The sequence below is a fragment of the Notolepis coatsorum genome (assembly GCF_963971535.1).
Source record: "Notolepis coatsorum genome assembly, chromosome: 1".
Classification (NCBI taxonomy): domain Eukaryota; kingdom Metazoa; phylum Chordata; class Actinopteri; order Aulopiformes; family Paralepididae; genus Notolepis; species Notolepis coatsorum.
The window spans coordinates 142,928,728-142,943,447 of record NC_140165.1 but is presented as its reverse complement, the minus strand read 5'-3'; the positions used below and the strand labels follow the sequence as shown (position 1 = coordinate 142,943,447).

The window sequence follows — 14,720 nt, the reverse complement described above, 5'->3', positions numbered from 1 at the left end:
TAACAGATTGCAGAATGGGTACAATACAGTACGGCTCAATACACACAATTGTTAAGGGGATGCAGACCAGAGAAAGACTTTCGTCTTGTTTACATCAGGGTCCCCCATTTTCAATTCATAATGAATTGTAAGTAAGGGTGCAATTAGCACCGTGCAATCCATTCTTTGTGGATCCCGCCTTACGTTTTTTTACAAGATTCAAATTAGCACATCATCTTCAAACATTCTCATTTCAACGTATGACACATCATTTGAAAGCTTACATTCTGTACTTTCACAATCTGGAAAAATCTGTAAAATGAAAATAGTTAGGTTTGTGATCTACAGTGTGAGTCATCAACTACACCCCAGTGTTTCCCATACGTAGGCTCTACTTGGGTGGCCCGCCCAGGTAGAACAAGACCTATTCAGCCCTATGTTGGGCATTGGCCCGTGACAATTCCTCTCGCAAGTTGTTTCTATGTGTAGTGAAAGCTCTGCTGTTTGTGTGTGAGTCAGTGCCACTCCCACCAGCAGCCACAGTTAAACAAACCTTCGGTTTGCAGATCTCAATTCAATTTCAATTCAAAGGGTCTTCATTGACATGGGAAACATACGTTTACATTGCCAAAGTCAGTGTTAGAATAATGAAAACAATCAAAACGTATCAAACTAAAAATGATGTACAATTAAAATAAAATCTAATATAGGCCTACTAGAATAAATAAATGTGTGAACACAGAGCTGTCACATTGCAACTTTGTAATCAAATATACTATGTAGAAAATGTAAAGACTAAAATAAACGAAAGATTTAAAATAAAGATGCATATGTGTGCATACAAGTAAAGATAACTTAAGTAATAAGTATACTTAACTTTTAAGTATAAACTAAAAAATAGCAGCAGTTTCAAGTGTATTCAAAGGTATGTGCTCTGTTTGTAGGTAGGTCTATGTACAGAAATCAGGACAGTACAGATAGTGCAGGAATACTCGTATGATTGACAGCCTTTATGGTGGTTGTATTCCATTGGATGTCCTTTTCTTGTCACAACAGCTCACAAATCTGGCTGCTGCGTTTGCCCATTGCTGTACTTCACCCAGTTTGTAAAGCAGACCCTCATGCCAAATTGAATCAAAGGCTTTTTGGAAGTATAATTTCCTTTAAAAAGATTGTTCAATTAGAGTGCTGAGGGTGAAAATGTGGTCTGTTGTACGATGATTTGGTATTTAGATTTTGTATGAGTTTGTGGTTGTAATTTTACCAGTCCTTGGTTCCAAATATTGGGGATCCCAGAGCTAAGGACAATGTTAAGGAGTTTTAATATAGCCAATTGGAATTTTGAGTCTCTCTCTCCTACACAATAACAACTAATTGGATAGTTGATGATAATTAATATTTCACTTCATTCGCTGAAATATTCAAAAATTCTAAGCCTGTGTGTATGTACCCTTTTTGACATGGATTAGGCTAATTAGCTTTAACAATCCTGATTCCTGAGCCTATTTTAATTCAAAAGGAAGACATCGATTTACATATGTATACATCTTAAAAAAGAAAGTAGAATAATTGTGAAAACCGTGCCATTGTGATATTTCCTCACACAATCTCATATCGTGACCGACATTCCTAGCGCTGTCACACACCGCGCAAGATCGTTCTCAACACAGCACTCAGACATACCACCACACCATTTCAACTAATAGTCCGTTTATTTAACTCCGAATAGCTGCTGGTACAGAAGCTCCAGCTCAGACTGTTCAGAATGTGTGTTGCGTCACAGCTTCCATGCCCGGGGAGATGCTTTCAAACACCGCGTTATCAGTCATAACTGACTCTAGAAAGAGCGCAGGTGAAGCAACACTTAAAGCCTACTGTTCCCACACAATAGAGGCTGCTGACTCACCAGCTCAACAAGCCAACTCCCACACACAGCACTCACATTGCACATGTTGCTTGACAGCAGAAAAACACAGGTGTAAATGCACCCAAGAGACTAAGATGGCAGCCTACAGGCAGGCCACAGTACAAGCTATTTTACTTGAAGATGCATTGAGGACGGATTGCAATCCGATCGCTCAAACCACATGGTCACATTGTACTGTGTGTGTATAGCGCACCTTTGTATACTGTATACCGGTAGTTTACTTACTCATAGTATATATTCAAATTCTAAGTGTTATTGACCATATGTATTGTGTAATGTATAATATAACTGATGTGGCATACAGCACCTTTGATTACACTGCCTACTTATTGCTTACACTGCTCATATGCTTATATGCAGAGTTAATTATATTGTTTACACTGCTTATTTTTATCTGTACTATAATTATATTGCCTATATTTATGTAGTCTACTATTACCATGCCCATGCCCACACCTGTACCCCCCCCCCCCCCCCCATGCTGCTATGATGCCTGAATTTCAATAAATCAACAAAGGAATATCGTATCAGTCATTGCAGTGTATTTAGAATAGCATTTTCAATCTGCATTCAGTCCAGGTCCTGTTAAGGTAGACTCTGCCATGCCATCAAACGGTGACCTCCGAGGCAAAAGAGACCTGCTTGGCACTGCACTTCGTTTACATGTTGTGTTTTGGTCTGATGTGTGCACTGGTTTGGTTTTCAATGGGTATATAGGGGAGGGGTTGCTATTGCTGGCCACATGTCAGGCTCTGCCAAGAGAGGTCTGGAGATATTCACTGGAAAGTTACTAAACCCTAACTTAGTAAGTAAACAACGTTTTTTATGCTGGCAGTAGGGCTAGGCAGTGGCTTTCTTGGCTACTGGGTGTACGCCATCTTCAAAGTAATGATCGTCATTGTGTTGTTGCAGTTCACTAGCAGAGCAACCTGTCTGGATAAGTCTTCTCCCTTGAGGTCCAAGGTGAGAAAGATTATCCAATTGGGGGGGAAGAGAGAGATAAAAGGGGGGGGGGGGGGGGGGGGGGGGGAGCTACATTTGCCCAGATCATGTTGTTACGCATTTACTTTGTTAAATATTTAATCTAATTTCATCATTGAGACTAATGTTAAAAGTGTGCGTGTCTGCAGCTGTCAATCAACTGTGCTGTGAGGAATCGGATCTCAATGGAGAGACTGGCGATGCATGATAATAGCAGGTCTGTATGTAATCCAAGTAAATCATATACAAAAAAATTATTATCCGGATACAAGACGCATGATAATAGTTGAAGGAAGTAGCCTTGTTTTTCAATGTGTATATAATGTAAATATCGGTGGATGACACCATCTGCTTTTAGATCTCAGATGAGGAGGACAGTTTTAGTGGTGTGTGTTTTCAAGTTCGACTGGGAAGCCACAGGCTAATAGAGCCATGGGCTGGGCTCCGAGGTCGTCGGCAGGTTTGTAACATCAACACCTGATAAGTACTGGTGGGGGAGGTTTGGTCAGAGAGCTACGGGGAGAGTTCGACATCAATAGAAACGGACGTTTAGTGTGTTAAAGGTGACCAGCCGTTTGTGTGTGTGTGTTAGAGAGAGAGCATGTATATGTGTGTTAGAAAGAGAGAGAAATATAGAGAGAGAGCATGTCATTTTGTGTGTTAGAGAGAGATATAGAGCATGTCTGTGTGTGTTAGAAAGAGAGAGAGAGAGAGAGAGAGAGAGAGCACGTGTGTTTGTGTGTTAGAGAGAGAGAGCATGTCTGTGTGTGTGTGTGTTAGAGAGAGAGCATGTATGAGAGATATAAGCAAGACAGCTAAGATGAGCCCCTAAAGGATATTCAACTTTTAATGGAAGAACAAAACAGAAGGAAAAGATAACTTCACAAAGGCAACATGAATATACATAGATCCAAAAGGACAAAGATCAACACTTAAATCCAAAGAGAAGAGGGTCTATACCAGAGAAAACAAAGTAGCAAGGAGCCAACGGCCGACATCAGCTAAATAGGCTAACTGCAAATAGAGTAGCCAGGTACTGACACCAGGTACACACCGTTAGCTACAACAGCTAGCCGGCCCGTTTGGCTCAATATAACGTTAGCTACGTTAGCTAGCCGGCCCGCTTTGGCTCAATATAACATTAGCTACAACAGCTAGCCGGCCGTTTGGCTCAATATAATGTTAGCTACGTTAGCTAGCCGGCCCGCTTTGGCTCAATATAACATTAGCTACAACAGCTAGCCGGCCCGTTTGGCTCAATATAACGTTAGCTACGTTAGCTAGCCGGCCCAGTTGGCTCAATATAACATTAGCTACAACAGCTAGCCGGCCCGTTTGGCTCAATATAACGTTAGCTACGTTAGCTAGCCGGCCCGCTTGGCTCAATATAACATTAGCTACAACAGCTAGCCGGCCCGTTTGGCTCAATATAACGTTAGCTACGTTAGCTAGCCGGCCCGCTTTGGCTCAATATAACATTAGCTACAACAGCTAGCCGGCCCGTTTGGCTCAATATAACGTTAGCTACGTTAGCTAGCCGGCCCGCTTGGCTCAACATAACGTTAGCCAACATAACGTTAGCCTTAGCCACGATAGCTAGCCGGCCCGAGAGAGAGAGAGAGATATCCACGGCGGGAATAGAATAGAGTGCATTAAAAACTCACCAAACGTCCAAGAGGATGGAGACAACCGCGTGGAGTTGACGAAGTTAATCTGCCGAACGACCGTCCTCTTCATCTTGGCATAACAATGCTGCACGCGCTCTCTCTAGGTTAGCTAACGCTAGTTAGCCTTTAGCTAGCTGCTAGCTACTAACCGATGGCTATCCCGACTGAACCACACGTTAGCACTCGATATTATAACGTAGCTAAAGCTAACTAGCTGTCCCTGCCTTTAGCTAAGCCGACATGGCTAGCCTGACTGAACTGTCTAACATGCAACAACTTTCATCTTCAGTCCATCTGCCGAACGACCGTCCTCTTCGTCTTGGCTGGCATAAGCATAACCTCCAATGCTGCACGCGCGAAATAGTCAAACGCAGCTGACGCACGCCGGCCGACTGTACACATGTAACCCCTCCCTTCGTTGAAACCAATAGTATGTCTGCTGCAGAGCCGCAGAGCCAGGAACAAGTCAGACACATTCTACAAACGTGTCTAATGTGAAATATATAAGTATAAGCAAAACTAGATTTTAGGTCTGTGATGAAAAAGGGCCTCACGGGAAGGGGGGCCTCGCAATTTTTTTAAATAAAAAATAAATAATTTTATTTTTATTTTTTGTGCGAGGCCCCCCTTCCCGCGAGGCACTGTGCGACCGCACTGCTCGCACACCCCCTGAGGCGGCCCTGATTATACGTTTACTCAACATAAAATCACCTCATTTAACACTTTAATCGCCGGGAACGCCGTAACTCGTCTTTGCTCGCCATGCTCATTCTGCCGAAGACGCCGTAACTCGTCTTTGATATCAATATTTCTAAAATCTGTGATCGAAATCATATTTCTCCTCCGGGGACCTGAGCTATACTGCTGATCTCCACTCAACTCTAACGGTTCAAGAGCGCCATCTGGTGGCCGATCGGCCAACAGGAAGTGACGCGCCAAACAGGAAGTGCTCATCCATATTTCGTCCGGGCACTCGCGATCGTTAGCCGGACTCTATCTCGACACACTGGATAATCAATCGCTCGCCCTAACTCAATAAACAACGTTATTTGGACGTATATAGTATTATACAACCTGGAAATGGTTCATCTAGATCAACATCCCATAATCGAAAACTGTCTACTCCAAGCTGATCGTCCAACGGCGCGAGGAAGATACGGTAAGATCCAGCGTTATTTTCTAACGTGTTCCATATAAACTGCTCTGATGATCATATGACCCACACTAGGTGAATGATATAACGTTGCCCACGGAATTATAAACGACCCCCCGCCCATCCGGTCATCATCAGATGATACGTAGTAACTTCTAGAAGTACCTCCAGTTGAAACTTTTTATCTGGCACCGATCGCTACCAAACTGTATTTGATCATCAATATAATGCATTTGGGGCTATAAATCAAGTTCTGGAGAAAGCTGCAGAAAACGATAAAAACATACTTATACTTTAGACCATATTTTAGTATGAATATGTGAATGAAAAAGTATAACGTTGCTACACCCTGAACAATGGATATAGGACATTGAATGGGCCATAATAATGTCAATTTAGCAATAGAATTTAAAAAGTTATAGCCCTGCAAAGAAGGGGAACTTCTCCATAGACAAATAGAGCTGGCTAGGGATGGTAAATTATGAATTTAACCATGGCGATCAAAGTGTTAATTATTCTTTACACCTAAATAAGAGAGAACACATTTGGAGAAAATAATGAAACGTGAGGTGATTTTATGTTGAACATTTAGTAGTAAAACGTTCAGCAGTAAAAGAAACTACAAGGGCCAGAGAGATGCCTACATCTGCAAGAGTGGGCAAAGCCTAACCATGGTGGGTAACAGCTACGTAAACCTTACCAGAGTCTATGTGCGGCTTGGTGTAGTAGCTCCCTTGTGTGTTTATGTTTACCGGCCTCAATATTGATTTCAATGGACAATGACTGTAATTCATAAAAAAAAAAAAAAAAACGTGTTGATCCAATTTGAAAAATATTTGAGGATTCAGGTCCTTGGCCCACTGACAGCCTATATGCAAGGTTTCATCCAAATCAGATCAGAACTGTAGGAGTTGTGGCGGGTGCAGACAGACCAACAGAGAGACCGAGAGACTGACAGGACCATGGACAGGAGCGGTCGCAATACCCCCTTGCAAGTGCCAGTGCAGGTGTAAAAGAGATGTGACACAGTGCATTGCATTGTGAGTCATATTTGGGCTGAAGTGAACGGATTTGATCACTTGCTCCAGCTTGCTCTCTCGAGGGTTGTGGGTGTACTGTTGACCATCGCATGTGTGTGTTTATATGTGAGAGCGTAATCCTACCTTATCCAGTCTCTTTTGCCAGCTATCCTCTCGTTTGACCATCAGTTCGATGCAGTGGGACAGGGTTGACAGGATGCCGGCCGTGGTGGCCTTAAAGGTGATGGCCTCGCCCTTGAAGTCAATACCGTTGATGCCTTTGGGACTGGCGGGAGGAAACACTGGTAGCATAGGACATACTTGTTACATGATGGGGGTAAAATACTTAAAGTATATACTTTTTTTTTAAGATCCTATGAAACAGCATTTAGAGTGTGTTTCACATTTACATTTAGTCATTTAGCTGACGCTTTTATCCAAAGCGACTTACAAGTTCTGTACGACAAGTCATCAGGAAGGGCACAACTCTATCAGCTGAGAAACAATGTATCAAAGTTGTTGAGTGATACAGTGTAGGTTAGTATATTAGGACAAGTGCATGACAGTAAGATTAGTTAGGGGACGGGTTCGATAATTTTTTTTCACGTCTGTGATTTGAATGAATAAATGAATGATTGATGATTGCATTTATATAGCATTTTACAATGTAGGGTGGAAATTGCCTCCTTCACCACCACTGTGTAGCAACCAACCTTGGGCTACACAGGCACACTACACAATGGCTGAAAGGCTCAGGGATTGATATCAGCCAATTAAGGGGGGAGGGATGATTAGGTGGCCTTGATGTCAGAGACCCGATTGGGAATTTGGCCAGGAACGTCGGAGGACCCCCTACTCTTTGCTATAGGCGCCCTGGGTTATTTAACAACCAAATTCAGGACCTCCGTTTAACGTCTCATCTGAAGGACGGCACTCGCAACTGTACGTTATCCCTATCACGTGACAGGGGCATTGTTACTGCCAAGTCCAGTGAAAAGTCCAGGACAGAGTGCTCCCTGCTAGACAACAACACCACTTTCTGTATTCGTAAGAGTCGTTACGTTTCTAGATTAAATAGAATGGTTGGGTGAGTATTACTGATGTTAACTTCATGAGGACCAATGAGGAAACAACTACAGTCAGTATGTACAGTATGTCGGTTGTCTTTAGGATTGATTTTAAAATTCTCTTGCTTGTTTTTAAAGCTCTTAATGGTCTGGCACCGTCCTACCTCTGCGACTGCCTACATAGATATGTTCCAAACCGCCCCCTCAGGTCCTCTAGTGCGGACCTGCTCAAAGTGCCTACAATGAAATATAAAAAAATATGGCGAAGCAGCTTTTTGTTTCTATGGGCCGACGGCGTGGAATAATCTCCCACTACATATTTGAAATTTGAAATGTATTTGAAGGATAAACCCCTTGAGATATGCCATCTCGTTTTCGAGGGGGTCCTTTAAAATATAAATACATATAAAACAGGCAGCCTCTGTGGATAGCTTTAAAGCACAGCTCAAGACCTACTCTTGCTTTTAGCCGATTGTAAAATCCCAATAAAAGTTTTTTTAATTTGTTTCCGTGACTCTGACATGCTGCGCGGTCGAGTTTCTCAAGCCAGCACTGTCACTCACCTACAAGGAAACAACCCCTCAAAACGTACAGAAGGCCTCTCATATCTGTACTCTCTGTCCCTGACATGCTGCACGGTCAGTCTCATCGGGCCAGCAGTGTCACTCACCTACAAGGAGGCAACTCCTCAAAACTGACTGTTCTATTTTATTCACATAATATGCTTACTTCATATATGCCTACCACATGTATCTATTGCCATGTTCGCCCATCACAATCACGCGTGTAGTCTAACGCCTGTCCCGTCTCCCTGTCTCCCTGTGAGTGGCTGTCCCAGTGTCCCAGAGTGATGACCGGAGTGCTGGACGTCCCGTGATGACACCCACCCAGGATGCGACCCCCTCTGCATGCCCCCCTGTCTTCCTATCTCCGGCTATCTCGCAGTGATGACCGGAGTGTTCGACGTCCCATGATGACCGGGAGGATGCGACCCTCTCTGCGTCGCCCCCTGTCTCCCTGTCTTCGGCTGTCTGAGTGATGACCAGAGTGTAGAGCGTCCCGGGAGGACGCACCCCTGTGCCTCAACTAGATCCGCTATCAGTTCTATCTTTAATCTTATAAAATGTTCAGTTGTTATCACTATCAGCTCTATATTAAATTTTTCAAAATGTTCAGTTGCTATTGCATGCACTCATCTGTGTTTCACTACACACATGGGTGCATGCTTACCAACTGTTCGCCTGTTTTTTTTTTTTTTTTTTAGATAAATTTTTTGGCGTTTTATCGCTTTATTGCTACTGGGCAGTCCAGTAGGGAGAGATATAAGAGGAATGGGAGACAGAGTGGGGGGAAGACATTCGGCAAATAACGACGGGTTCGGGAGTCGAACCCGGGTCGGCCGTGGTTCGCCACTGGGGCGCCCCTGTTCGCCTGTTTTTAATACAACATGCAACACTAATATCACCGACATCTAAGAAGGGAGATCCCCCCCTTGAATGGCCCTTCTAAGGTTTCTCTCCTCCACATTGCCTGTGGTGCATTTTTTCCTATTGTTAGGTTTTAGTGAGTTTTTCTTTACCTTCGCGTGGGGTATGTCTGGGAGTGTTGCATGCATGCATTCATTTATTTATTTTGAGTGTATTATAATTTCTTGGACCTTATGGTATTCTTGTTTTTTCTTGACTTATTGTGTCGTTTCTTCTTGACTTGTTTAAAGAAGACGTGTCTCCATTAAGCACTTTGAGTTGCACTTTGTGTATGAAAGGTGCTATATAAATGAAGATTATTATTATTATTATTATTATTATTATGATTGGGTGTGGAATTGTGTGGAATTATTACAAAATGAATGATCAGATTTTTTTTTATATAACACTTTTTTTGTTAATTTTCCTCTTTTTCTTTCCAAAGTCACTTTTTTACATCATTTTCACATAGACATTCTCCATTTCCTTTTCACAGTAACTTTTTCACATTTTCAGTTAGAAACTTTTCTTTTGCAGCATGGTTTCCCGTGTTTGCATTGATGTCTTACCCATTTTTTCCAGGATTCATTAACTTTTACATAAGCATTATACAGTTCACAATAATAATATGACAACCACCACCACAGGACAGACAAGACAGACAAGACTCACAGGACAGGACAGTGTTGTATGGTGGGGGGGGGAGAGCTGTATTTGCTCTTGGTATGTCGGGTCTGTTTTGATTGTGCCATGGCAGTCTTTAATCATCTAATGGCTCATATGTTGTCCATTTCGACCATCGTCTGTCGTATGTCTTGGCCTTCATTCTCAGCAGGAATGTCATTTTTTCCATATCGCTCATCTCCTCCACTATTCCCCTCCATGTCTCTTTGTCTGGAGCGGCTTCTTTGAGCCAGCTCCTTGTGATGGCCTTCTTACCAGCTATTGTCATGATTTTGAACAGGTACAAGTCTTCATTGTGTATGGTCTCCTCTGTGATCAAACCCAGGTACATCAACTGGGGTTCCATGGGGAATTCATAGCTAAGAATTCTGTAAATTTCCTGTGTAACACTCTTCCAAAATGGTTGCACTTTATCACATAACCAAAATATGTGAGAGTGGTTGGCATTCATCTGTCCACACTGTCTCCAGCAGGGTTGTTGCCCTTTTAATTGTTTACTCTTAATTTGCGGTGTGATAAAAAATCTCTTCACATTTTTCCAACCGATTTCTCTCCATCCTCTAAAGCTAGTGGATGAGTGTTGCGTCTCACATATAGAATGCCAGTCATCCTCCGTCAAGATTATACTCAGTTCACTTTCCCATTTCTTCTTCACATTATATGAATCACAGTTGCTGCAAACTTGTAAACGTTTGTACATTTCCGATATTATTTTCACTGGAGTTCGCGAATACGCCAGCTCCATCATTCCCACCACCCCGTTACCCCCTACCGATATCCTACTCTTGATTTCTGTATCATAGAAGTGTCGCAGTTGTAGATATCTAAACAAATTGTCATTACCCAAATCTATTTTTTTCTTAAATTGCTCAAAAGACATGAAGTTGTGGTCCTCTAAAAGTGTACATATGGCTGTTATACCCCTATCTCTCCACCCGTCAAAAGTGGTGTCCAGTGACCCCGGGTCAAAACCGGGAGACTGGGAAGGCCAAATCAGAAGTCTACTGTCTTCTTTTGATTTATATTTCCTGACCACCTCTTTCCAAACTGCCAGGGTGTGGTCTCCCTACACTCGGGAGATCAAAGGAAGATAAAAACTGTACAATTTTCTCCTCGTCTGCCATCTCGGGTTGCGAGTATAACTTTTCATAGTATTCTTTGAATATACGTTGAATTTCTTCAGGTTCATAAGTCGCTTCTCCTGATGTCTACTCTGCTGGGCCCGGAGTCGTTTTGCTAAAATCTTGGTTGCCCTTGGGCCTGATTCATAAAAGGTTGGTTATGTGTATCTCAATTTCTTCTCTAACTCTTCTTTTCCCATCTCTTCAAGCTGTGACTTTATTCCCTTCATCTGTTCCCTGTTACCCCCCCCCCCCCCCCTCCCCTCCCCGCACCGGTTACTCAAGGTTTCTCAAGTCTCTCTGTAATTGATCATATTTCATTTGCCTATACTTATTCAAGTGTGCAGTCTTTGAGATTAGGTATCCCCTCATAATTGCCTTGATTGTGTCCCTTAGGATGGTCGGTTTCACTCGGCTGTCAACATTATTTTTAATAGATTCGGTTATCTCCTTCCTGATCTGATTCACGAGATCCTCCCCATTCAGAATCCCCAAGTTCAGCCAGTCTCTTTGTCTGTTGTTCAAGTGTATGGTGAGATACACCATATTGTGGTCTGAGATATCTCCTGTTCCTATCGAGCAGCTCACCACCCTGTGTCCCTCTCTCTTATCTATTAAAATAAGTCTAGCCTAGAGTGTACCTTGTGCGTTGCAGAGTAATGAGTAAAATCCCTTTCTCCTGCATTTAAGCTTCTCCATACCTCCATCATCGCGCTTCCCTAATCAAGATATTCAAGTCCTTTGATCTCTGAGAGTTGTCTGGATTTACTTGTTGTGTCTAGTGAATAGTTCAGTATAGTATTCCAATCCCCTGCACATATCAGTATCCCTTCCACCTCAGAGGCTATTGTGTCAAATAAGAGTTTGAAAAATCTTCTGTCACTCTCAGGTGTGTTCACTAGGGTTATCATTACGTTATCTATTTTACATTTAACTATCGAGTACCTCCCTTCTCTATCCTTTTTCTCTTTTATCAGTTCAAAATTGAGTTTGAAATCAGGGTTGCCACTCCCCTCTTCCTATTATTCTTGCAAGAACTAAAATTTATTTCGATATCCAAACCTTTTCAACTTTTCATGCTCTATTTTTGACATGTGTGTTTCTTGTAGGAAAATCACTTGTGTCTTCTCTCTTTTGATTTGTCATAATTCTACTTCTCTTAACTGGGTGACTAAGACCGTTGATGTTTAAAGACGCCATTTTCAAGTTATGAGTTCCCGACATTAATTTTCCAGTTCTTGCATACATTAGCGGCTCCCCTTACCATACATTTTCTCCCGACATTAAACATATAACATTTAGCACACATAGTGACCTCCAAACGAGGGGGAACACCCACTCCTCTTCGGTATTTATCCCGTCTGTAAGTGTGAGGGAAAGCCCCTCGTAGGGAGAGGGCCCATCGCTAAGGGTGTGAGACGAGGTGACCAACTGAAACCCCTCCGTCCCTTAAATCCAACGTTAACCACTAAAGAAAACGTACGCTAATAAAAAATACCTCGCTCCTCCCGGGCGTTTATTTGAACATTACCCCGGCCATCATGGCCGTTCCGAAGGATTCTACTCGTTGTTTTTTACGATGCATGTATTCGCTGAGCTTCTCTCTCGCCCTCAGTGCTGCTACTCTGCCTGCCTGGTGTTGGTGCCGGTGTCTGGTCCCGCTTTCCTCGCCTCCGCATTCCCTCTCCTCCATCTCTCTCATTTTCCCCTTACATTTCTTCCACCGTGATGCCTCGCCTCTTCAGCTCGCTGTGAGCCTTGGTTGTGCTCGTGTAGGTATTTTTTTGCTTTTTTTTATACAGTTGTACTCCCTCCGTTTCTTCGCAACTTCAGGTGCATAGTCATGGTCGATATAGATTGTCTTGTTGCCCATTTGTATCTTTCCCTTCTTCCATGCTTCTCTCAACAACACCAGCTCCTTGGTCAGGTATTCCTGGAAGATGACGATAATGTGTCTCGGCGTGACGCCTTCTGGCGGTCTCGTGGCCTGTGCACGGTGGGCCCCTTGCAGCTTGAATTCTATGTCCGGCGGGAGCGATAACTAGTTTTTTAGAAACTGTTCGATAAACTTTGGAACCAAGTCCCCCTCTTTTCCATCTTCCATCCCGAATATGCGGTTGTTGTTCTTCCTCGCCCTGGATTCCAGGTCAACTAACCTGTATTGTGCGACTAGGTGTTCCTCTAGACTCGCTCTGAGTGCGTCCGACATCTCCGCTATCCAATCCTCCATTTTGTCCACTCGGCTCTCTACCTCCTCCACTCGTTGATTTAAGCTCTGTATCTCAAATGCGATAGTATCGAGCTTATCCTTTATGTCTTCGCTAACTCTCCTGAGCTCTTCTTTTAAGTCGGTTTTCAGTTATTTTATCGCTTCGACTATGCCCACCTGGTCCGTGCTCGGCTTGTGTCCTGACTGCATGCTGGCGGCCTGCTGCTGATTGTTTAAGCTAGCGGGAGCGTTCGCTTCGGTGTCGGGTCCTTTTGTCGTCTCGTTTTTCGAATTATTGAATGTTTTTTTCTTTTTTTTCGGTCCTTCCCTTGCTTTCTCCCACTCATCTACCTTTCTGTCTTGGTTGAATGTTTTCTTTGAATTCTTAAGTGTTTGAAATTCACTTTGCCCGGGAGCTCGGCTTCTTATGCGTCTGTGCCCTCTGCTGGCATACCGGAAGTCGAATGATCAGATTTTAGTGGATGACATTAAATGTATTTGCAAATTTTAAGGTAAGTGAAAAGAATATTGCCATTTTCAAAAAAAAATTAAAGGAATTTTGATAAGGGCATTTGATAAACAGTGAAATGTTTAGTGCATGTTTCCTATCAGGTTTGTTGCGTTTGCTACCATCAGAACGGCCAAGAATAGTTGTACTAAATTATACAATTTAGTAAAGTAACACTGCTTTTCTCTCTTATCTGGACGTCCCAAATTATGCTCAATTTCAACCTCAACTTCCATCAGCAGTTGTTAAATGGTAAATGGCTGCATTTATATAGCATAGGACTTTTATCCAAAGCACTTTACAATTTGTTCCTCACATTTTACCGATTCACACACCGACGGCGGAGGCAACCATGCAAGGTGCCAACCTGCTCATCGGGAGCAATTAGGGGTTAAGTGTCTTGATCAAGGACACATCGACACGCTGCCTGGGAGGAGCGGGAATCGAACCGGGAACCTCCGGATTGCCAGACGACTGCTCTACCTCCCGAGCCACTGTCGTCCCTGTTAGTCAAGACATTCAAATTCTACTTATCGGCCATTTTTTGCTCAACTCTGCGTGCCGACCGAGTGTTTCTCAAACACAACAAAAGATCAACTTCAGCTGGCTGCCGGTGATATCTGCAGGTGTGTGTACAAAAACTCACATTTCTCTTTGCTGCCGTTGTTGTTGTGAAGACAGTCAGTGTCTGGTCGTGTTGTTGTTGTTGTTGTGGCGGTGGCGGTGCTGTTGGTGTTGGGAAAGTCGTCTTCATCTTCTTCAACTACTGTGAACAAAACCATGACAACCCTTCATCCATCTCCCTTCTACTGAAGTAAACAAACTTTATTGAAGCATACTAGGTACTGATACAGCATGCTCGAGTTAGTTCCCCCCATCACCCCTCCACACACACACACACACACACCTCACCCTGCTGTTGTTTTAACAGTTTAAAAG

The 14,720-nt window shown here is 43.1% G+C and overlaps 1 protein-coding gene across 2 annotated transcripts in view; it reads right to left on the bottom strand.

Annotated features, from left to right (window-relative positions):
- Positions 1-14,720, bottom strand: part of LOC311240895 (ceramide transfer protein-like) — a 111,508-nt gene that overhangs the window by 45,042 nt on the left and 51,746 nt on the right. For both annotated transcript variants that reach the window (XM_084329503.1, XM_084329504.1), the window contains exons 6-7: positions 14,428-14,547; positions 6,871-7,028 (exon numbers count right to left, since the gene is read on the bottom strand). In XM_084329503.1, coding sequence (XP_084185629.1) covers positions 6,871-7,028; positions 14,428-14,547 — 278 coding nt within the window. The remainder of the gene's footprint in view (positions 1-6,870; positions 7,029-14,427; positions 14,548-14,720) is intronic.